At 39.3% G+C, this 24,033-nt stretch overlaps 2 protein-coding genes and 1 long non-coding RNA gene across 4 annotated transcripts; all 3 read right to left on the reverse strand.

Moving 5' to 3' along the window:
• Positions 1-4,083: 4,083 nt before the first annotated feature.
• On the reverse strand, positions 4,084-9,235 carry gjd2b (gap junction protein delta 2b). Its single transcript, XM_008310102.3, has 2 exons — positions 7,265-9,235; positions 4,084-6,586 (listed from the first exon to the last, which is right to left on the reverse strand). Exons 1-2 carry the CDS (start codon positions 7,333-7,335, stop codon positions 5,746-5,748), a joined length of 912 nt encoding a protein of 303 aa, XP_008308324.1. The 5' UTR covers positions 7,336-9,235; the 3' UTR covers positions 4,084-5,745.
• Positions 9,236-9,343: 108 nt separating this feature from the next.
• On the reverse strand, positions 9,344-14,722 carry LOC103378761 (actin, alpha cardiac muscle 1-like). Of its 2 annotated transcripts, XM_008310085.2 has the most exons (7): positions 13,886-14,722; positions 13,364-13,502; positions 12,576-12,900; positions 11,797-11,958; positions 11,522-11,713; positions 10,658-10,839; positions 9,344-10,251 (listed from the first exon to the last, which is right to left on the reverse strand). In XM_008310085.2, the coding sequence occupies exons 2-7, from the start codon at positions 13,490-13,492 to the stop codon at positions 10,108-10,110; spliced, it is 1,134 nt and encodes a 377-aa protein (XP_008308307.1). In that variant the 5' UTR covers positions 13,493-13,502; positions 13,886-14,722; the 3' UTR covers positions 9,344-10,107. The 2 variants fall into 2 exon arrangements, with proteins under 2 accessions (XP_008308307.1, XP_008308316.1); XM_008310094.2 differs by lacking the exons at positions 12,576-12,900; positions 13,364-13,502; positions 13,886-14,722 and adding an exon at positions 12,050-12,401.
• Positions 14,723-19,084: 4,362 nt separating this feature from the next.
• Positions 19,085-22,035, reverse strand: LOC103378755 (uncharacterized). Its single transcript, XR_521528.3, has 2 exons — positions 21,868-22,035; positions 19,085-20,393 (listed from the first exon to the last, which is right to left on the reverse strand). It is a non-coding gene; the product is annotated as an uncharacterized LOC103378755 (long non-coding RNA).
• Between the last annotated feature and the right edge of the window lie 1,998 nt (positions 22,036-24,033).

Here is a 24,033-nt window from a genome sequence, read left to right on the forward strand (position 1 = left end):
TCTAAGCACTTCTGCAAACGTCTGCCTCCGACTGTGTGTTGGTACAAGTGGAATTGGCTGCCAAACGCTGTGTCTGGGTCTGATTCAGGACTCGCCCGTCGCTGATTTTATTGGCTGCGTAATGGCGCAGAACCTAAACATTTGTCAGGGTCGATGTGTTTCGTGTAGTACAAGCTATTAGAGAATGCAGAGGAGGAGACCGTGTCGGTGCAGAAAGTTAGAAGAGAGCAGTGGGTGTCAGAGTGAGCTGTAACCTGATGGGAAGTCGTCTGGGTGTTTGGGTGTTTTCTCTGCTGACGTCTGTTTTGCGTTCATGACAAACTACCTCACTGGAGACAGTTGGTGCAGCCAGGTAAAAAATAAAAAATAAAAACTGTCATGTAAAGACAGCAAAATGCAGATGAGGAAAGTCACTGTTTATTTTTCTAAAAGTTGCAGCAGAGTCAGCCTGGTGTATTTTCTCTTGCTCTGAGCCTCAACAGGAGGCGACTCCTGTGTCCCGTCTGTGTTTGGGTGCAGTGTGTCCTCACTGAGGTGTTTACTGTCCTACAGTGAACTTTGGGTCGGCAAATCTGTGTATAATCCACTGGTGACTCTTAATCCTGAAGTCACATTAAAAAAATGGATGAGAGTTTAATCTGCTCCCAGGTCTGTCAGGTGTATTTTTCAGGTTGTTTCCATCACCAGCCTGGTGCAGCAATCAAACCAGATCCTTGGTTTCAGGCTGTGCCAAAATGATCCCCGTCCTTCTGTTCATGTTTTGATTGATGTTCTGAGAGCGGACCTAGCATCGGAAGCTGTTATAGTGAGTTGTTTTTTGTTTGTTTTTTGCCATTTTTTCAATAGTGTCAGTCAAAAAAAGGTTACAAAGAAGGATATAAGGCATTTAAAATAGTGGAAACAACAGTGACATCACCACCAACTGGAAGGTCCCCCTTAAAACTGATTGAAGTGGCAGGGATTTTTGCCAGTTAACCATACATGTAAAAACAATGGCCTATAAACAGTAATTTAGTAAATGTTGTCATATAGCAGGACATGAAATACACATGAGACGAAATAAACTTAACATCAGTATAGATGAGGTCATGTTCTGGTCATTGCACTGGTGGCAGTGACAGGGTTTGGAATTGATTCAAGAAGAACAGGACATTGAAAAGGAAGTTCAAATGTTTATAAAAATGTTTCATCAGATTCAACTTTACAAATGAATTGACACGTTTAATGCTTTTATTTCGGGCAAATTGTGTTACTTATAAATGCTTTTATTTCGGGCAAATTGTGTTATTTATAAAATAAAAATTATAAAATTTGTGTTATTTGAATTATTTATGATTACGATCAAGGTTTTTCATTATGTCACATAAAAAACATTTTATGTGACTTTCTACTTTAAATCATCACCAACAGAAAAAAGGAAAATCAAAATGTGCATTAATTTCCTAAAGATCCAGGTGTCGGTCTCTTTCTTCACTGAATTCACACATTTCAAATTTGTAACCGCTGTGTAAAGCCAGGCTTCAGGGAGAAAAGTTCACAGCCAGAGCGCAGCAGATGCTGTAACTTCTCTGGCTCACACACAAAGCTCCAACCCTTTGTCACACTGGAAATGTGTTGCTTCCTCCTTTGCATGGTTGTGAACATCAAATATCTTTGCTCCCTGTGTCGACCATATCTGACTGTGCCATACCATGCTGAGTGAAAGTGCTGCTGTAACCAGGCTAATTCCATTTCTTCTGGCTGAGTGGATCAAAAAGACCGGCGTTCAGTGTTTACTTTCCCTCTTTTACGCATTAATCTGTGCAAAACACGGAGCAACAAAGTCGGTTTCCTCTTTTCAAACTGGTTCAACAGTGGAAAGAAAGGAAGAGGACATGCATGTTTGAGAGCCGTGGTGGTCAGAGGTGAAGTTTATCTTGTTTTCTCACATTTTCTACATGATCTCAGAGCTGGAACTACTGATCCAACAGGGAGAGGAAATACTTTATATTCAATAGTAAACAACAACCCGTTCATCAATGAAATAAAAACGTATGAGTTTCTACAAGTTCTTCTGATTATATGTGGAAAACGTATAACAACCCGTTCATCAATGAAATAAAAACATATGAGTTTCTACAAGTTCTGATTATATGTGGAAAACATATGTTAGTATAAAATATAAATGTGAAGAGAGCCCAGGACTTTCTGCAGTAAAAACATGTAAAACGAGTGAAGGTGACAGTTAGCAAAAAACCAAGAAAATAAGTAAAAAAGCTGTAATAAATAAATAAAATAAATTTGTTGACATCAAGCTAAATGTAGTGTAAAAGATGACGTCAAAGTTGGCCAAATATTTCAAACCAACTGTTTAACATTAAACAAACACTCAACGTAACAGGCTAAATATGAGGGGGAAAGGTAAAGCGAAAAGTTAGGAATGAAAGTTAAAAGTCGGACCAGGAAGAGATAATAGGTGGTGAAATTTACTACATTTGTATTTCATAGAAATGTCAACTAGAACCCATGAAGTACCATTAACGGGTCCCGAGCCAGTCTTTGAACAAGCCTGATTCAAAGCAAAGTTTTATAGTCATAATATAACGATAATAAAACAAAGAAATTCTGCAGCAGACATAGGTGTGAAATTTATTCAGAGCAGCAGAACGTTTTTTTTATATAAATAAAAAAGCACTGGTTAATGATGAAGAGAACAAAGCTGCTCATCAAAAAACTGACAGGTGAAATCTTTCTTTCCCTTCAGTTGTTCCCAGATAAAAACCCTTCGTTCATCTGAATCTGTCTCCTGATCTTTGTTACTGCAGCCCGTAATAGAGACGAGTCCACGTCTCTGAAGATCCTGTCTTCATCTCTGCACCTGCAGTCACTCCAGCTCCTAAAATAGCTGGTGTGCAGCCTGGGTGTGATCTGCAGCCGTTCTCAGGTCTCTGCGGCGACTGGATCTGCACAGAAAGTCTTCAGTGTCTAAATGTGAAGCGTGGGGATCTCTGCCGTGTTTGTATTTCAAACTGACAGCCAAATTCTCCCGATGTGGACTGTAATCGTAACTGACTAAAAATGTCCAGACAAGTTTGTACGACGTGGTTTCTGCTGAGCTTAACACACAGAGGACGAACTGCAGGTTCTGATACGACTGTTCTGAAAAAGATGTTTGGTTGGTGTGGTTTTTGGTTTCATTTATAACTCAGCATTCACACTGAGTTTACCTACTTTAGCACTGAAACAGTGATGGAGAACCCCTTACGTTCTCATTCAATAATGGGCCATTTTTTTCATTAGCTTGTTTATGTGATAATCACATACAAATGCTAAAACTTTGCAAAAAACCTTAGTGTTGCCCAACGTTAATCAAAAATAGCTAAACCACAACTTAGTAAAAGTTCGAAAAAGTTTAAATTTGTGCTTTGAGATTTTTAAAAACTAAAGTTAACCAAGCATATAAAAACATTGTTGTTGTTTTTTTTTTACTTTTGTCCAGAGATTTGTCCAGAAATTAATACATAAATATTACAAAATAAATTTGCCAAATATAACTAAAAATTAGAGCAGAAAGTGCACTGTTTGCTAAAAGTGTTTAAACTAAACTGTAAAGAAAGAATAATTCCTGCAATAACTAATAACCTCAGATATTTAGCTAAATGTTAGAAAGGTTAAATTATTTGCATAATATCCTAAAAACTAGGTAAGGAATTAGTTACAGATTAGCTCAGAAATAAAAATGTCAGATGTAAAACTTTGATAAACCTGCACTGGAAACTGAATATATTTTACAGTATTTATATGTATTAAATTATATGGTTAATTTATATTTATTAAATTAACCAAATCTAAAAAAAAAAAAAAACAGGATGCAAAAAAGTTCTGCAGTCTGCATTGCATCAGAGTGAATCTGGCAGTGAACTCCTTCTCCTGTGTTTTTTTTTTTCTTTTTTTGTCTTCCATGTTCATGAATTAGGGAGAAAATCACAGGTGCCTGCTGAGTTGGCGATGGAAGCACGGAGCTGCTGCTGCTCATCGTTCTCTACTGTGTTTGCAGAGTCATCCTGGTGTTCATAAGAAAAAAAAACACTTCAAAACACATCGACTACAAAGACCTCATTTCTATCGTTCATTGTCATCTGCTCCTCTTTTTCTTCAAATTTTCTTCTTACCTTCAAAAGTGCACAACCTCACCCATACTAAGGCCCTGAAAGTGTGAGACCCACAACAGGAGCAGATTCCATGTGTGCCATATAGACTAAATGTTCCCTCAGGCCACGGCTGTGATGGTGCATAAGTATTGATGTGTCTCATGGAGCCGGTATCTGTGTTGCAACACATTGCAGAGAGAGTGATGAGCTCCTGTTCAAGGTGTGTCCTGCAGTAGCTTTTTTTTTCTTCCCCCTCCTACAGAGTGGGCGGAGCTAACCTCTCCACTGCACCAAGACAAAACTTCCACATATGCATATACACTCGGTCAGAGCAGAGCAGACACAGCACAAGGACTGCACCTCACACGGTGGTGGTGTACATGAATCCCACTTTTATTTTCCACAGAAAAGGAACAAACAAAAGTCATCGATGTCTGTTTTCCATTTTTTCTGTTTTTCGGTTACATTTAAAACCATTCTATGAAAAAACTGTAGCACCAGAGCAGATTTCATTTTTATTGCCCAGTCTTTGATAAAAATGTCAAATTTGTGCTATTGGTTTCTTCCAGCTGTGTCCGTGGGGGGTGGAGTCATTTTCCTTCTTTTATAGATATATTTATATATATTTATATTAATAAAAAAAGACTAGCACTTCATATCTTTTTTTTCAGTCATTTGCAAAATGAATTAGAACAAAAAAACATTATTTTTCTTTAAATCACAACAAATACATTTTAAAGCAAATGTAATAGAAAAAGATGGGCGGCATTTAGCATAAATCCAAGCAGGGAGTCGGCTTCCATGATGATGAATACTATATATATTTATATCTGTATATTTATATGTATACATATATTATGTTTATATACAAGTATGGCACTTGAATACACAAAAGAAAGCAAGAAAAACGCTTGACAAATTAAAGCAGTGGGCGCTTTGGTGTGTTTAGAAATTAAGGAAATCCACAGACATTGTAGCGTTGCATTTGCAGCAGACTTCACCAGATACTGTTTGTAGGTCAGCAATGAAGCAATGGAATGGTTACATACTTAAGGTCAGTGGTGCAACAAAACAACAGGCAACAAATAACCACATAAACGACGCTGGTCGAACCGTGTTAAACCTCGGGTGGTGAGATGCCTCCTCTGACCACTGTGTTTGGTTGGTGCCATTTCACTGGGTCGGTGCCAGAAAGAGGTGGAGATTGAAACACCATCAGGTCAGACGCAGATTGTGGAGTAAGGACAGGCTCTCCAGTGTTCACCCCGTAGTGCAATTCTCCTTTTTTTTCTTACTCCTTTCAGCAGAACAGCCCACAGAGAGTAAAATGTGTGAAGATCATTTTGCATCTTACAGAGTACAAACGTTACCAAAAAAAGTTGCATCAGTGCAATAATAAATACAGAGAGAAACAAACGTGCGTCAGCCACGCTCTCCTTAAAGTCCGTCAAAATAAAGATAAACCAACAAGAAATGAAAATCTGCCCACTTTTAAAGTCATGACATTAATTAGGCGTGCGGTTCTGTCCATCATGTCCATTATCATCATCATCATTATCATCATATATGTTTCTTTACTTTATGTGTTTTCACAGCTTCCTCCACAGTGTTAGTGTTAGACATAGGCAGAGTCACTGGACTGAGTGCGTCCGAAATTGGGCACACTCATCCTGGGCAGGTCCTTGTTTCGGATCTCGTAAATGGACTTCCTCCGAGCCTGCACGCCCCTCACGGCCGTTTTGATTTTCCTCCAGCCCAAGTGATTGAGTTCGGCCAGGTTCAGCACCACGCAAAAGCCGCTCACGGCGAACATGAAGACCAGGAACACGGTCTTCTCCGTGGGTCTGGACACGTAGCACTCGACGTCTTTGATGCACGGGTAGCGGTCGCACTCGTACACGGACGGGACGTTGAACCCGTACAGGAAATACTGGCCCACCAAAAAGCCAATCTCCAGCGCGTTCCTGAACACCACCTGGATGATGTAAAATCTGGAGATGCCCTCCTGCCGCCTCATTTTGGACTTTGAAGTTCTCATGGCCGAGCTAGGGATCTCCTTCACTTCTAAACAGTCCGGCTCGGGGTCTTTGGTGTTCTCCGTGTTCTGAAGTACTCCATTCACGATGGTGTTCTTCATCTTTTTGCTCTCGTCTCGCTTCAGGGAGTCTTGGTCCTTATCCAGGGTCAGATACACGGTGGAGTAGCGGCGCTCCTTCTGCTTGGCGGACTGATGCACCGAGTAGGTGATGAAGCAGAGGCTCGGCGTGCACACCATGATGATCTGAAAAACCCAATATCTGATGTGTGAGATGGGGAACGCCTTGTCGTAGCACGCCTGGTTACAGCCCGGTTGCAATGTGTTACACACGAACATGGTTTGCTCGTCGTCATAGACAGTCTCTCCAACTATGGCTACGATTAGAATCCGGAAGATGACCACCACTGTTAGTAGGATCCTAGAGAAGAGCAAGGACACAAGCAGAACATGGTGAAAATAGGTGGAAATGACTGGTAACAGATGTGGTGGCGGTGGAGTTGTGCGCTGCCTCTCTGGCCAAAGCGCTTACAGTCCGAATCTGAGTGGTTTGGGGGAGCTGTCCAGTGCTGAAACTGGGCGCTCTTCCCCATGCGCATCCTTTTCAATTGGTGTTTTATGTATTTTCTCTGGTGTAATGGGCTGAAATGACATGTGGAGAATTGTTGTAGTTTTATTTTGACTGTGATAGAAATATATGAACAACCCGACTCTCACTCAAATCTTTTTTTTTCATGGCCATCACTTCAGTGCACAACCACCACTCAAACTCACCACCAAACGTCGAAATGGATCGAGTGGATGTGGATGAAAAGACATGAAATGACAGATGGGACTTAGTGTGATTCTGTATTTTCGCAGCACCATCCAGCGCTTGCTGTCTTGTTTAGTAGGTGACGGAGGACCACAGAGGGAAACTGTGAAACAAGACAGCAAAAATCCACAACACAGACGACACCAAGGAACGACTGGAGGCACAAAGACGATCCAGGAGGCACAAGACAGAAACGGGGGATTGGGGGCCATGCTAAAGACGATCCTGGAGGCTGCTGCGATTCTTCTGCTGGTTCTTTGGTTGGATTTTGGCTGATCACCTTACCTTCCTATCATAGTAGAGTGCTGCTGGACAGCAGCCTCCAGGAGCCTCTCTAGTATAGTCCATTCCCCCATTTCTGATCATCCGGAGAAGACGAGGGCACAACGGCACTCTGTCCAATTCCTTTCCAAAAAAAAGAGAGCTTTATTTCCCGTTCCGCTTCTCTCTCCTTCTCTTCTTCTCACTGTCAGCTTCAGAAGGGTCCGGGTTTTAGTTTGAAAAATGCATGTCACTTGATGCTGCCGTTTCTGCTTCTGCCGCTGCTGTCTCCGTCCCCGCTTTTCTCCGCCTCACTGCGCGCTCTCTGCTTGGTTATGCGCAGAGCGCGCAGCGCCGCTGAGCGTCCTGCTGTGTGTGCGCCGAGCGCCTCCGCCGCGTTGCTACACCTTTCCTCGTCATGGGGGAGTCTGAAGGAGTCTGATTAGTGTAAGCCCTCCTATTTTCGATCTCCAGATCAGGTTGATGGTTGTTTCGGGGTGGAGGCAGGTTGAACTTAATGTCTTTCCAGCATTAATCCGCCTTTAAGTAGTCTCCCCCCCTCCCCCGTGCGTCACAGACGTGCAGACAGGTCGGTGGAGCGAAGCCAGGAGGAAGCCAGGGCTTCTGATTTCACTGTCTCAATTTGGCGCATAAGCGGACACTGCCGTGGACACTGGGTCCAGTTCATTCGTCCTGACCTGCGGCTCCTATAGTTCAGAATAAGTCATTTGAACCCGTTTGCATTACAGCTACTGAGAACCCGAACCGTGGACGTCGTTCAAATGAACAGGGTCATTGTCTGATATTTGTAACCATCGGTAATTATTAAATCTGTAAATCTCACTCAGTTCTTCACTCAGTTCTGTTAAATGTCCATTTTATATAAAGAGTCGACTCTACATTTCCTGAACTGACTCTGTCACTTGGGCACAGACCCAGTAAAGATGATGCTCTGATGATAAAGCTGCTCATCATTTACTCTCTCTTTCTCTCAGTCTAAAAATAGAAGTAAAACATATGACCACAACCCCCTCCATAATGGGATTTCCCAGTTTGTGACGTTGCACACTGCATGTATGTAGATTGACATGTTGATGTGTGGTTTAAAATATACTGTAGTAGTTTTCAATTCTACTTCAAGGAAAAAAGTGGAAATAAATATATATTGAGGACACAAAATCTGAATTTTGAAAATGTACATGAACAACTTGAATGTAACGTTACATGTGGTCACAGCTTATATGGTGCCAACAACTTTGTATAGGAGATACATCTGGACTGTGTGCAGACCAGTGAGGTTCCAACACACAATTTCTTAAATGTCTGTAGATGAGAGATGACATAAAGTTACATGGAAAACACATGTGAAAAATGGCTACATTAATGATGTCAACATGTATGGGCAGATACCAGGGCCAGGACTACCATTGACTGTGACACTACCACTTGTTGCACCTCATGTTGATAACATGTTTCATCATTTTCATGTAAAATCTGTCATTTTTTCTTTCTACCATAATAAGATGAAGTATATTTGAATTAATGAATATATTTGACCATAAAACATGTTTTTTCATCTACTTCATGAGCTTGGCTCTGATAGGTGAACAGTACTTCTGCATGAAGCCTGCATATGGCTGCACCCTTATAGTTTAGTATTGAAACAATCTGTTTAATCAGTGCTAAGCTTACGCTCCTTTGTTCTCAGCACCACCAGGGGTCATATTTAGGCCAAAGTTCAGATGGAGACAGAGTACACAGACCCCCATCACATACTGTATATTTAACAAAATCTTTCTTTATATTAAACTGAGCCTAATGAGACTACTTTGACATTTAGCTACTAGAATAATTCCGTTTTATTTATTCATGACTGAATATGAAAATGTCAGCACCTTTATGACTTCACTCTTTGCCTTTGCATAAGATTTTCCCTAAATGTGTTAGACATTTCAAAATGTAATCAACTGTAGACGGTGAAAAGTGTCTTTTCTTCTTACCTTTTCCAAACAAATGTAGTTTTTAAAGTTCAACACAAAGTGATGAGCCATGGGTCGACCTGATTTAGATGTTTGGTGGAAATCGTAACTTACCTAACATGTAACTCAAGCACGTTAAAGGATGACTTTGGGAAATTGGAATTGGAAAATAAATAAATAAGTACACCTTTCATCATTTATTTTACAGGGGGAAACAGACATTGCAAAAAAAAACCAAAACATTTTCATCATTCATATAAAAAAGAACAGTTCCAGGAACTAAAGTGGAGCCACAGCCTCAGCCTCCCTGTCAGACTGACTCACCTGTGGCCTTTAACCTTAAGGACATACATAATTAGAATTTGATTCTAACTGAACTCCATTAGGCTGCGTCACTGTGTAATAATTTATGTGATGTATCCTGAATAAGTGTAAGGATAAAACGTGGTCATCTAAAACCTCAAATATTACCATTCTAAAACCATATTTCACATGAACAATTAGTATAGTGATAATACTGGAATGGACCGATGGTCAGAATTTTGAGTATTTTTTTATGTTTTATTATTTATTCATTGCTGTTCCTAATATTTCTTCCTAAACATGGTATTTTATTTTTTTATTATGAAAAAGTAGAACCTGAAATGGTCATAAACCACTTCAGACTGTGATCGGAGTGACACTGACTGAACCAGACTTACTTAAGCCTAACTGTTAGCCTGATCTGGGTCAAGCTAGCTGCACAGAAATAATCTCTAAAGTTTTATTTTTGACTCCTTTGTCTCCAGAAACTGACACCTCTCATCTTTTTGGTTGTGTGTTAAGTTTTGGCCAGAGAGAGTTCAGTAGTAACGAGGTACTCTGGGTCAGACAGGAGTCGCCCGCTGCTTAGAAACACTTCCTGTGGACGATGGAGGGTCCGGCCTCATCGTACTCCTGTTTGCTGATCCACATCTGCTGGAAGGTGGATAGAGAGGCCAGGATGGAGCCTCCAATCCAGACAGAGTATTTTCTCTCAGGTGGGGCGATGATCTACACACGCAAAAATATTACTGCAGGAATTTGTAATGTTTTAATGTATCTCATTTTATATAAACGTTCTGCAACTTTCAGTGTTGTAATTACTGTAGAGCTATTTTTTAATTCTAGAACAAATTAATGACTCACTGTCTCTTACTTTTAAGAGGTTACCTCATATATTCTGAGTCACTCGATTCCCTCTTTTCTAAGCTCAATATTTCCAGTGTTTTGTTAATATTATGATTTAAACTTATAATTAAGACATTAGAATTTCCATGATTTTGACTGTCTATCAAACAAGTCCAAGTCTTTTTTGTATTGACCTTCAATGACACAGTACCTCACCAGTATGCTATTTGGGATTGGCGAGACTGTGAACATTGTGGTGTTTGTGTACGTCAGTCTGAGCCACAGTTACCTTAATCTTCATGGTGCTGGGAGCCAGGGCTGTGATCTCTTTCTGCATGCGATCAGCGATACCAGGGTACATGGTGGTGCCGCCAGACGTGACGTTGTTGGCGTACAGATCTTTGCGGATGTCAATGTCACACTTCATGATGCTGTTGTAGGTGGTCTCATGGATGCCAGCTGACTCCATGCCTGTGGAAACAAACATGGAAGCCAAGTTACACACACACAGACACACACGATAAAGACCTCATCCACTCTTCAGCTGTTCTAACAGGTGCTGAAATGGACAGCTCCACCGGCAGCTGCACTCTCTGTGAACAATAAGCGTCTGATTTACATGTCTGGTGTCTATTTATCAGTCACAAGTGTTGAATCTGACATAGCTGCACTTTGACCGCCACTAAATGATCCTACTTTGGCAGCTAACCTCCGAAATGAGCAATCAACACTTCTATTTTCAGAACACCATCCACTGAAAACATTGTGAGAGTACTAAAGCAAGCTTACTGTTGTAAAACAATAAGGTCAAAAAAGCCTGTTTAAATTGTATTCCCATTCAATATGAATACTTTATATCGTATTAAAAAATATATGTATGTATATGTATATACATACATATATATGTGTGGATGGATGGATGGATGGATGGATGTTTACATGCATGTATGTAACAATATATACAAACTTTCAGTTCATAATTTTCATAACATTGTGTAAGTTTTTATGGCATATCTTTGAACATTCATCTGGGAACAACTTTTTTAAACAGTTGTTTAACCAAGGTAATTAAGCTGATGCTTTATATTGGAATTATGAAATGTTTCATTGAATCTTCTAATGATCAATTAATGTTGTTATCTGCCTCACGCACCAATGAACGAAGGCTGGAACAGTGTCTCCGGGCAGCGGAAACGCTCATTGCCGATGGTGATGACCTGACCATCAGGCAACTCGTAGCTCTTCTCCCGGGAGGAGGAGGAAGCAGCGGTGGCCATCTCGTTCTCAAAGTCCAGAGCCACGTAGCACAGCTTTTCCTTGATGTCACGCACAATCTCCCGCTCGGCTGCGGTGGCAATGGGTCAGTTAGTCAAATCTCATCAAAAATGAGTAAGAACGCGTTTTGGTTATGGTTAAAGGCTCACTTACCAGTTGTGACAAAGGAGTAACCACGTTCAGTCAGGATCTTCATGAGATAATCTGTTAGGTCACGACCAGCCAAATCCAGACGCATGATGGCGTGAGGCAGAGCATAACCTTCATAAATGGGCACGTTGTGGGTCACACCGTCCCCCGAATCCAACACGATACCTGTTGGCAAAAAAAATAGATGCGTGAATTTTCAGTTATCATAAGCCAATGTTTAAAACATTTGTTTTTGTGCTTGGAACATGTGCCATACCTGTGGTACGACCAGAGGCGTACAGGGACAGCACTGCCTGGATGGCCACGTACATGGCAGGGACGTTGAAAGTCTCAAACATGATCTGTGTCATCTTTTCCCTGTTGGCCTTGGGGTTCAGAGGAGCCTCGGTCAGCAATGTCGGATGCTCCTCAGGAGCCACACGCAGCTCGTTGTAGAATGTGTGGTGCCAGATCTTCTCCATGTCATCCCAGTTGGTGATGATGCCGTGCTCGATGGGATATTTCAGGGTCAGGATGCCCCTTTTGCTCTGGGCCTCATCGCCGACGTAAGAGTCTTTCTGACCCATACCAACCATGACGCCCTGGTAACAGAAAAGTTTGTTAAATAACCATAGCAGTGTATGTAGTCATGTGACATTACCTAAAATTCGAAACATTGTTCGTTAGTGACTCTGGTTCTGGAAATTCCTGAATTTGGTGTAGAGTTCATGTTTAATTTTCCGTCTTTGGGGGTAAGCCAATGTTTAAAACATTTGTTTTTGTGCTTGGAACATGTGCCATACCTGTGGTACGACCAGAGGCGTACAGGGACAGCACTGCCTGGATGGCCACGTACATGGCAGGGACGTTGAAAGTCTCAAACATGATCTGTGTCATCTTTTCCCTGTTGGCCTTGGGGTTCAGAGGAGCCTCGGTCAGCAATGTCGGATGCTCCTCAGGAGCCACACGCAGCTCGTTGTAGAATGTGTGGTGCCAGATCTTCTCCATGTCATCCCAGTTGGTGATGATGCCGTGCTCGATGGGATATTTCAGGGTCAGGATGCCCCTTTTGCTCTGGGCCTCATCGCCGACGTAAGAGTCTTTCTGACCCATACCAACCATGACGCCCTGGTAACAGAAAAGTTTGTTAAATAACCATAGCAGTGTATGTAGTCATGTGACATTACCTAAAATTCGAAACATTGTTCGTTAGTGACTCTGGTTCTGGAAATTCCTGAATTTGGTGTAGAGTTCATGTTTAATTTTCCGTCTTTGGGGGGATGACCGCCGCTGAGCCTTTGGGGAGTTTTTGGTAGTTGTGGTTTCAGTGTCACCTATCATCTTCCCCTTTAAAGCTAATAATAATGACTTACCATAGTCTTTTGCACTGGCACTTGTTCTGCCTATGCGTAATTATGCACCAATGACGCACGTTTTCCCCTGTGACACGTGTTGTTATCTTGGTGCGCAATTACGCAGGGATAATAGTCAGTTATCCAACAACTTTGTTTTGTTTTATTACATCTTCATGTCCTATAATATCCCAAACTTATAGTTGTCCAGCGACTCTGTTGATGGACATATACGTTACCTGGTGACGTGGGCGACCAACGATGGACGGAAACACGGCGCGGGGCGCGTCGTCTCCCGCGAAGCCAGCCTTGACCAGACCGGAGCCGTTGTCGCACACGAGGGCAGTGGTTTCTTCGTCGTCGCACATGGTGTCAGCTCTGCAACACGCACAGTGGTTTCTTTATATCGTAACGTGTTTGTTTGAACAGGGTGATGGAAGTAATATCCACGCAATCATCAAGGCACACAATCAGTCAGGGGACTGTTAGTTAGTTACAGTTGTCGTTATAGAAAAATCATATGCTTCTGATTGGGTTTCCTTTGTTTGTATCCTCTATGGGTGATATTATTAACATGGTGAATTAATAACGGAGTACAGATGGAAGTGATGAGATGATACTTTTTAGTGACATGACATTTAGTTAGTGAATGGTGAAAGTCAAAGCCACTCAGGTTAGAGTCCTGTATCTCATTGTTTTAAATCAAGTGCTGGGCATCTGTTCGTCCGTCGTTTCCTCTGGTCCTCTCTGTACATACTCACCAGTTCAGCACCAGGCACTGAGTCTTGAGTGTGTATTCCAGTAGTGCAGAAACGCCACCTTGGTCCAATTTATACCCCGTGTGTAAGTGTGTAAGACGTGGGGCAGAGCTGTGAGTCCACCCTCCATATTTGGTTACTCATTGCTCTGTCGACAACAGCCACTCCATGAATGGCATGACGAGGGAAGGGGAAACCCTGTGTCCCTGCAGCCCATGTATGGAGGACAGCGAAGAGGAGAGACAGACAATTAAAGGACACCTTTTGATCTTTTTCATACCCCCCACACACCCCAAAGAAAGAAAGAAAGAAAGAAACCCACCGTAATACTCCTTCTAAGTGACGTATTTGGATGTATGTAAAAAAAATATTTTTTTTCTGCATTTCAACCAACCTCAATTGTTCTTTTCTAATTATTAAATATTGTACTTTAAGAATTAAAATGTATGTTTTAAATGTGAATACGGTTTCATGAAATACAGTGTTGTAGTGTGTTGTGATACTAGAATCGCAGAACTCATGTAGCGGTGCAGAACCAAATGAGGAAACAACTGGTGTGACACAGCTGGTGTCGGCAGCTGCTTCAGTCTAAACCTCAGGTTTCATATTTGTCCCAAAGTCACTGTCGGGGATCAGACGCTTCTCTGTGGGTTTCAGGTGAAAATATGCCCCCAAGAATAAAGACAGTTTACAAACTGTCAGGTACAGTTTGAAGTACATACAACATAACTGTGTGTGTTAATGTGCCAGTCTGAGCCCACTGTGGAGACATTTTCGCACCAATGCCATATTTAGTTTACATAAAATAATAGCGTTTCAATTCTGGTGATGGCATTTATTTATTTTTTAGTAGTGATGCAATAACCATAGTACTGACACTGTCTACATAATAAAATACTAATTAAAACAATCGAATAATCTTATTTCTTATAAATTATTTGAATCTTTATTTATTGTGAATCTATAAACACTACATTTAAACAAATTCTATTTTAGCTGATGTATTTTTCTACATATCGAACTCCGGAAATTGACGTCACACATCCCGTCATGCATCACTCAAAATCAAAACACCGCCACTGCCAACAGGTAAAAATGAACAAACACAAAGAACTAAATAAGTATGGTAGATGGCTGTTGTGCCCCAGAAAACCAGAACAGCCGAGGACGAGTGAAGGGACGGGTGTCTTTGAGATCCCAAAAGACCCTAATAGACGACAAAAGTGGAATAAACGTAAATAAATGAGGCAGAAGTCAACAGAAAAAACCGCAGTCGTGGGACCCCGCCGGCAACTTCCATTTATGCAACGATGACTTTGTATAAGGTACAGTATTTAATATTTATATATTTAACGTCATGCTTATTTCAAATTACTTTATTTCGTGTTATGTGCGCTATAAAATTGCAGGTTGGACAAATGCATTATGTCGTGAATTTTGCTAATGACCGTAGCTGTCTGATAATTGCTGTTGCTCGTAGAGTTACACGTATGACATGGTGTCTTTAGAAAATCATTAAAACGTGATTTTCTTTTTGTAAGTCACACGGACATATACAAGAAAATCATTAAAACGTGATTTTCTTTATGTAAGTCACACGGACGTTACATTACACTACTCGTTGGTCAGACCTTGATACCGCTGACGAAGCCAGATTGAGTCCATTTACATTCCTCCCAGCTCTTATATAATTTGAGGGATTCTCCAATGTAGGAAGAGGGAAAGTTTTTTTTTGTTTGGTAATTATAAATGTCAGCATACCAGGTTTAAACACTACCAGCTCCATTAATTTTGAGCCGGCCTTTTACTGCCAATATGGCGGCGTAAACACAGCGAATCACGTGACGACCGGAGCTCAAACGTGGACGTCTGGAGTTCTATTGAGAATTAAAAATAAATGATACAACCTTTTTCTAGTAACTTTATGACATTATTCTCATAAATTTCTTTTGTAACAGAATTTTTGTTCTCAATGTTGTGCCAATATTCCGTAACATTTCTTAGACAAAAGAAACCTGTCACAAAATATTTAACAAATGTTGAATATCACCAAATTGTTAGTAAAAAGGCTTTAGTTTTTTGCCTCTGGTGTACTCTGACACAAAGATCTTGTCAAATTTGGAAAAACATTTTTGTACATATGACACTATCTTTTGTATGTACTTTAAAAAAGACCATAACACAGAAGAAGAATTTCTCAGTTAGCCTCGTAGAGACAGAGACAAAGTCTGTGAAGGCTGTGCACCAACACTGGCTGAGGGCAGTTGTAGGTCCCACCATCAGGAGGACAAGACAAAAGGTCACAGTAAGCCATGAATCATATGCTGCTATCAGCTGACCTGCAGCCATAACATCTCACTGTGTGACTCTCTGTTTTCCTCTTATGTAATGGATGGGAGATTGTGGTCCTCTCTCAGCAGTCATACTGATATTTTATAACCGGTGTAGATTGAACTGTCAGAGAAGAGCTGAAATATTAAGATTATTATATAATAATGTTGAATTTTTAGTGTATTATACTGTAATATTTGGTGGATGTTAAACAGTAAAACATTTGTTGTCTTCAATTCTCCAACACCCATGGGTCAGACAGGCTTAAGCCAAATCCTGGATTAGACACTTTAAGGTTCTTGGGTGACTTTCACTCTGCGTAGCTGCCACCGCCGCTGCTGAGATTAAATCATTGTGGCACTATTATTCTCCTCCTGCTCATAAACCCCTTCAGGAGATGTGTCTCAGTACTCAGCAGTGGAGATGAGGTAATAAGGACAAAAGTGTCCTGAACAAAAAACATATTGATTTTCTATGAGATTTTTACATCATAAACAAAGTACAAACCCTTTAAAACCCTGCGGGGAGAAGTCATTTGCCTGATGCAGCCAAGGTTTTGTGCCTAAATCAATAACGTGCACATATATAGAAATGTCCCAGTGCTGGATTGTAGCATTTGAGCTGTTCATCAAAAGCCAGGTCAATACAAATGGTGCGAAAGCACTTTGTTCTTTCCAATGTGGCACATCCATCTGTGTGGAGAGTCAGGGGCCGTTTAAAGGTCACGGCTGAGAGAAGACACAAAGCTCCGTGAAAACTGGGTGTCCTCTTTCTGGCCCCATGCTCCGAATACTGAGGGACAAGCTACTGGCTTATGTTTAAGTCGCCTGCTGCGTAACTGAAAGAGCAGTGCTGTGATCTCCAGCACTGTGGCTGTGGACTATGAAACAGGTGCAGGTCAGAATATAAAAGTCATTTTTTTTCACCTATTTGTAACAAATTGAATGCAGCAATTACTGTATAAACATACTAGCTTAAAATCACCCTACAACATTTAATTTAGAAAAGAAATTAAAGTAATTACACAAAACACAGATAGAAATGAATGAAATGATAAACCTCTCAACCTTCTTTTGGATTTGATGTTCTTCTGGCCTGGATGCTGGTCTTAATTTCACACAAGAGAATTACAATAGAAAATTATATACAATATCATGCAGCTTCAGGTGTCACCTGTTTTGATGGAGGTTTCACAACTATTGTAGTGATTCATAACAAAGCAATTACCAAGATCTCTCTTTTCCACACCATCACGATTTTCTTTGCTGTAAAGCATCCTAACAGGACTATTCTCCCACTTCTGCTTGTCCATGAGGATGGTGTTCCTTGCGTAACATGGCTGTCCTCTCCTTCTCCAATCACAGACCTCACCTCTCTGGGCATAGAGTCCTTTCTTTTTATTCTGTCCATAGTGGACTTGAGTCTGGTCTAAAAGTTGTCTGTCCAGCAGAATTTAGCCTGTTATCATTTCACTGCATCAACTGTATCTACTACATAATGAAACCAATCAAATCTGAACCAACTACATGAATATTTGAATAAACCAAATAATTGGAAATTGGAATGGAAAACATCATATATAAACAATTTCAGAATATTTTCCAAAGCAGTGAATTATTCAGTTTGTTAATTTTTCTTTTTGATTAAGTCTTTCATCTAAAATGTATGAAAATAGAGGGGCAGACCTATCGTGTGTTACCGAGCTGCATTTTTTCCATTCTAAAACTTAATATTCGGCGTAATATAGGTGTAAATGTAAAATGATGAAAAACATCTTTTAGGTTTCTGATGCTGATGAGACAGGAGAAAAAAATGTTTTCTTTGCCCCCCACTGTTTGACGACTTTATTCTAGTTAATATTCAAAATTATTCTCCAGATTTTTTTACTTACATCTTGTAAACCGAAGGCTTTATTCTTGTACACTAACAATTCTATTCTCCATAATTTGGGAATTTAATCCTGTAAAAATTCCAACTTTATCCTTGTAAAGCTACAGCTTTATTCTCTAATTTTTTAAAACTTTATTTTTGTAAACCTATGACTATATTTATATTACTTATAAACTAACAACTTTATTTCAAACTTTTTATCTACTAACTGAATATAAAAAATACATTTTTCATTAGGGAACTGAATGCCAGACCCAGTTATTCCTCATGTGGACAGAGTCAGTTTCCCAACAGAAAGCCTGAGATTTATTTACCAGTAAAAGCTTCACCTTGTGAGTCTGTGTATGTGTGTGTTTGTGTATGTGTGTACATGTGTGCGTGTGTGAGAGGGTAAATCACAGAGCAGTGTGTGGTTAATTAAGTGGGGAGGCCTTTGCTTGTCTCCTCTCTCCTCCACTGTTTGCCTCTCTGGTGGGGTTGCTGCCAGTTGGAGCAGCTTCTCTCTCTGTCCCTGGCTCAACATCAAGGCTACCAGATACAGGGCAGACAAAAAATAGCTCTAATATGACACACAGATAAATCTTGTGATGCACGCTGACCACATTAAACCTCTGTTCTAAGAGACAAAACATCTATGAGTTTAGGCTTGTTTGAATCAGACAACATTTTCAAATCAGTGTGAATTGTTCTAAATGTTTATATATGTATGTATATATGTGTGTATATATATATATATATATATATATGCTCCTTAAACAGTGTAGATTTGAATTAACCAACTAAATAATAAAGCATTTACACCTAATTATCTATTTTAGCAGAATTATAAAACCACAAATTGCTGACTTCAACAGATATTGACATTAAAGACACCTCAGTGCCAGTGTTTTTAATACATGGTTTTACATTTTAAAAAAAGTCTGACCCAACGGTGAAGTCAAATGTGACTCAAGGACAAAATAACAACCCCAGAAAACAATGTTAATTAGTAATGAAATTTAATTTTAAAAAGTTTCTTTGCTTTATTTGTCCCTTCAGAGTCGCTCAAAGCAAAGCTAAGCTGCCTCATAAAAATGCAGCCAAAACAAGTCTTATAAAAAACAATATCTAATGGACTAATGGTCTGACTAAAAGTCAAATTAAGGATGCAGTAAAAAGTGCCTGAAAGTAGAAATACATTGACTGCAGGATATTAAAAAAACGAGAACGTGAACTGAAGTGACTTTGTGAACACTAATATTTAAATTACACTTTGAAGAAGAGATAGTGGCTGTAATGATGCATTTATAGTTATTACATGAACTTGATTTGACTTGAATAACTATTTCAAGGACGCTTGAGGTTTTTGCTGCAATACTATCTATTTTCCTAGCACAGTGAAGGCATCACTGCTATTGAGTTTTTAAGTGTACATGAAAATTACCTGGGGCAGCAGAGTAGGTCACGTGCCTCAAACTGATGAATTTGGTTATGAATAGGGATGATCAAATGCAGACAAGATGATTTGTCAGTAAAAGCTCAGATTGTTGGTCCCTGTGCTCACCTCACAACTGATTTGTTTGCGATCATGTGCCTGCAACTAAACTTTTTCCTAGGACAGGAAGGCATCACCGGCATTATACTCTAACCCTGTGTAGTTTATTTAGCTTTCCTAATTGTTGTCACTACAACAAGTTGTCAGGGTTTTTTATGTTTTAAGACCATGTGGTTATTTTACCCAGTGGCCCCTTAAAGTCTTGAGGCAAACAAAGCGACAGCAACATGGAATATTTTTTAACAAATATATTTGAATAAAATTGTTGACAAAGAGAAAGGGAACAGTTATAGAGCATTAATTAATTAATTAATTAATTACAGAGTTCCACAGTTGATAATCTGTTAATTAAACAAGGCAAATGTTTTTGTGTAAATAACTATCATAAATTTCTTACATGATTGATATAGCATTCGTGACTGCATGCTGTCAGAATGTTAACAGGTGTTAACTGTGGAGTAGAAATTATAAATACATCAACCATGCCTTTGGTATCTGAAGACTCTGGTCTGATCAACCCCGGGGTCGACCTCAACACAGAGGTTTACAATGTTTCATGTTGTTGGCACAGGTTCGGCCCAAGTTGGCCCCCTCCAGGAGCAGATCTGAGAGTCGGTCCAGGCCCAGGCAGGTGGTCAGGGGGCTGATGAGGCCATAAAGACCACCCAGGGTGATGCCTATGGGCCAGCCGATGAACAGCAGAATCACCAGCCAGACGATGCACCACAAACAAGATCCAAAGGAGGCCATCCTAGACTGTGAGGAGGAAAAGAGGACGTCACAGGTCGGTATTTCACCTAAGGTGATTATAAAAATGATTTGCAAAGCCCAGAGAGACACCGCTTGTGTTGGGGAAGACACACTAGAACCTGACAAAAGAGGAGGATCAGACATGAAGGTATGTGAGTGACTGCAACAGCATCAGTCGTTCTGTTAGCAGCCACGCCTCTTTGACGATGATGAGAGATTATCAGATTGAAACCTGCCCTGCTGATGATCTTCATGCTCTTGTCAGGATTAAGTAGTAGCTCTAATAAAAACCACCATAAGCTGGCAACGTCCAACAATACACAGCAGGCCTCCTGCTGCACTACACAGTGTTGAAAAGCACATCAGTCCCTGAATAATAACAGCAGATCATCAGTGATCATCACAGTAATGAGGCAGGAGCAAATGCTCTGTCTGTCTACTGTTAGTGTAGTGATAAAAGGGTATCGTAAACTATCAATGAGATAGAAGTTTATTTTAAATCATTTTGAAATAATTGAGCAGATTGAGATGGTTTGGACATGTGCAGAGGTTTGGAGAAAAAGCTAGAGAAGCCAGATTGAGATGGTTTGGACATGTGCAGAGGAGGGACAGTGGATACATTGGTAGAAGAATGTTAGAGATGGAGCTACCAGGTAGGAGAAAGAGAGGAAGGCCAAAGAGGAGATATATGGATGCAGTGAGGGAGGACATGCAGGTAGTTGGAGTCAGAGTAGAAGATACAGAGAACAGGGAGAGATGGAAATCAATGATTTGCTGTGGCAACCCCTGAAAAAGGGACAAAGCTGAAAGAAAAAGAAGATTTTGAAATAATTGGACTGTGCTGAAGGATGCTGCAACATCTTTTATTTACCATGTTTTTCAATTTTGCCTTTGACTTACTTTAAGCTAAAATTCAAATTTTACAGCAATTATTGCTATATTGTTAGCCGACAATGAGTTTTTTCTGGGATAGTTTTTTTTTGTTATTTTAGCACAGCTTTATAAGAAATGTTTTTCTGTAAATAATATGAAACTGGGTTTCATCCTGTTTAAGTAAACCCAAGTCCCATAAATACAAAAATGTAAACATAATGTAATTGTTGTCTCAAAGTGCAGTAAGTTTTCAGGTAATTTTACAATGAAAGAAAATCAGGGATAAATGACTGTTGTAACTCTACACATCACACTTCCTGTTTTGAGACAACTGTCACAAGGGGTTGAGCAATAAACATTTACCAAAATTATGACCAGTAGTCGTTCCTTTTTTGAGAAACAAGCTTGTCATAAATACAAAGAAATATTCTAACATTTGAATAGAATAACACCAGACTCAGTTAAAGAGGTGACTCTATTCACACAGTTTTACAGCATGCAGTTAGTTGCTGTTCGACACCAACTCTTAGCCAAAGTTAGAAGAGCCTTGGGAGGCGATTATTAACCTAATGAATACCTGTCGGGTGAGTATAAAAGACATGTTCACCTTCAGCACAAGACGAGGTCTGCAGTAATACGGCTCCTGATCCTCTGCTTTGGAGACTTTTCTTGTGGAGTGTGAGTACAGGCCACTTCCCACCAGTTATATCTAATTTGCAGCAACAAGTTTCAACTAGCAGCTGGATTCTCAGGAAGCCACAGACAAGAAAAAAAGAAAAGAAATGTGCAATGAGGAAGGATATGACACAAGCCCAACAATCATGTGACAGGGGAGAGTGTAGGTTTACTATCACGAGTCGGTAGGAGAACTCCGTGCTTCACTGACCAAGTGTTGTTTGCTACAAAATGTTTATGACATTTTTTTGGCGTCATGTGATTCAGTGCATGAGTGAGAGTGTGGTGAGCTCCTCCAAAAAAAGCTTTTTTTAGTGTTTTTTTTTTTTTTTAACAAAGACTCAGATGAGATAATCTCCATTGACTTAATAATTTTAATGTTGTCTTAATTTATCTATCAGTACAGTTAAGGGCAACGTACTTACATATATAAATTAATAACTGTTGGAATGTCTGAAGCCCTGGTTGCAGCCTTATAGTATTTGATTTATTTGTAAATATGGATGATGTTAAATTTTTAAATTGTATTGAATCTCATTTTATTGCCTGGGCACATAACACTTACTGTATATCCAATGACTTCACTCTCTATTTAATTATTGTTGCTCACAGGGGTGTCAAACTCATTTTCACCGGGGGCCACATCAGCAATACAGTTCCCCTTGATAGGCTGGTTGTAAATGGAAGACTGTATAGATCAGGGGTCCGCAACCCCCAGTCCGAGCACCAGTACCAGATCACTTCCCTTCCTTCCTCCTCTTCCTCCCTCCCTCCTTCTCTTTCGTATATGCCGCCATTAGCTCCTACTCTGTCGTCTGTCTCGACGGTAAGAACTCATAATTAAAACCACATTTCATTTTATATCACAGGAATTCTTATATACTACAATTTTTGTCTGTGTATGTCTCTATAGAAATTATAGCAATTATAACTATAGCAATTTTTTCCATTGTTATTAGCATTGTTATATATTATATGTGCTGTAAATTGATGAGAAATATGCAGAAAAGATAAAATTTTGGAAAAATATTTTCTAAAAGTTTTCATCAAAAGCTTTTCACTCTTTGACCAACATGGCATGTGAAATTAGAATTTTACTTAAAATTTCATTTTTTTTTCAAAATTTTTCAAAATGCTCTAATTAGATCATAAATATGCAGATAAAAGAATACAATTTTCAAAAGGTTTTTTCCAAAAAATCTCACCATAAGTTTTGACCATATTAGCCATGTTATATACGAAATTTTACAGATTTTACAGATAAATTAAAAAAAAAAGTTTTCTAAAATGTTTTTCTCTAATAATAATAATGCTCTAATTTGATGAGATTTGATTGTTTTTTTCAAAGATTTTCATCATAATTTTTCACCTAACAAACCTGACATGAAATTAGGATTTTACCAGAAATTTCTAAAACATTTCTCAAAATATTTTAATTTGATGAAAAAAAATGCAAGAAAAAAATAACATTTTGAAAAAAAATGCAGGAAAAAATAACATTTTGAAAAATAATTTTACAAAAGGTTTCGTCAAAATGTTTTAGCCTTTTAACAAAAAATTACACAAAAAAGATTTTAAAAAAATGTATCTTTCCTGCATAGTTCTCATCAAACTAGTGCATTTTTTTTTACGTTTTCTTGTCAAAATCTATCATTTTATCATTTTTATCTTATAATTTTTTTGGTCAAATGCTAATAAATTGGTGAAAGCTTTTATAAAATTATTTTTCAGTTTTTGTTGTTGCATGTTTCTCATCAAATTAGGACATTTAGAACATTTCAACATTTTTGAATTTTTCTTTTAATATTTTCTGTCAAAATCGTAACTTTTCGTGTCATTTCTTTGGTCAAATGCTAATAATCTGACGAAGTTGTATCTTTTCTTGCATGTTTCTCAGCAAATTAGGGCATTTAGAAAATATGTTTGAAATTCTTTCTCTAGAATTCTTTTTAGAAATAGTTGTGTATAAAGTTTTCTCTCAAAATGTGAAATTTTACACTCATTTCTCTTCAAAAACTAAATTTTGATGAAAAATCTTTGTAAAATTATTTTTAAAAATAATATCTTTTCTTGCATGTTTCTCACAAAATTAGGGCAT

This window comes from Cynoglossus semilaevis, chromosome 1, assembly GCF_000523025.1.
Source record: "Cynoglossus semilaevis isolate Cse_v1.0 chromosome 1, Cse_v1.0, whole genome shotgun sequence".
NCBI classification, from domain to species: Eukaryota; Metazoa; Chordata; class Actinopteri; order Pleuronectiformes; family Cynoglossidae; genus Cynoglossus; species Cynoglossus semilaevis.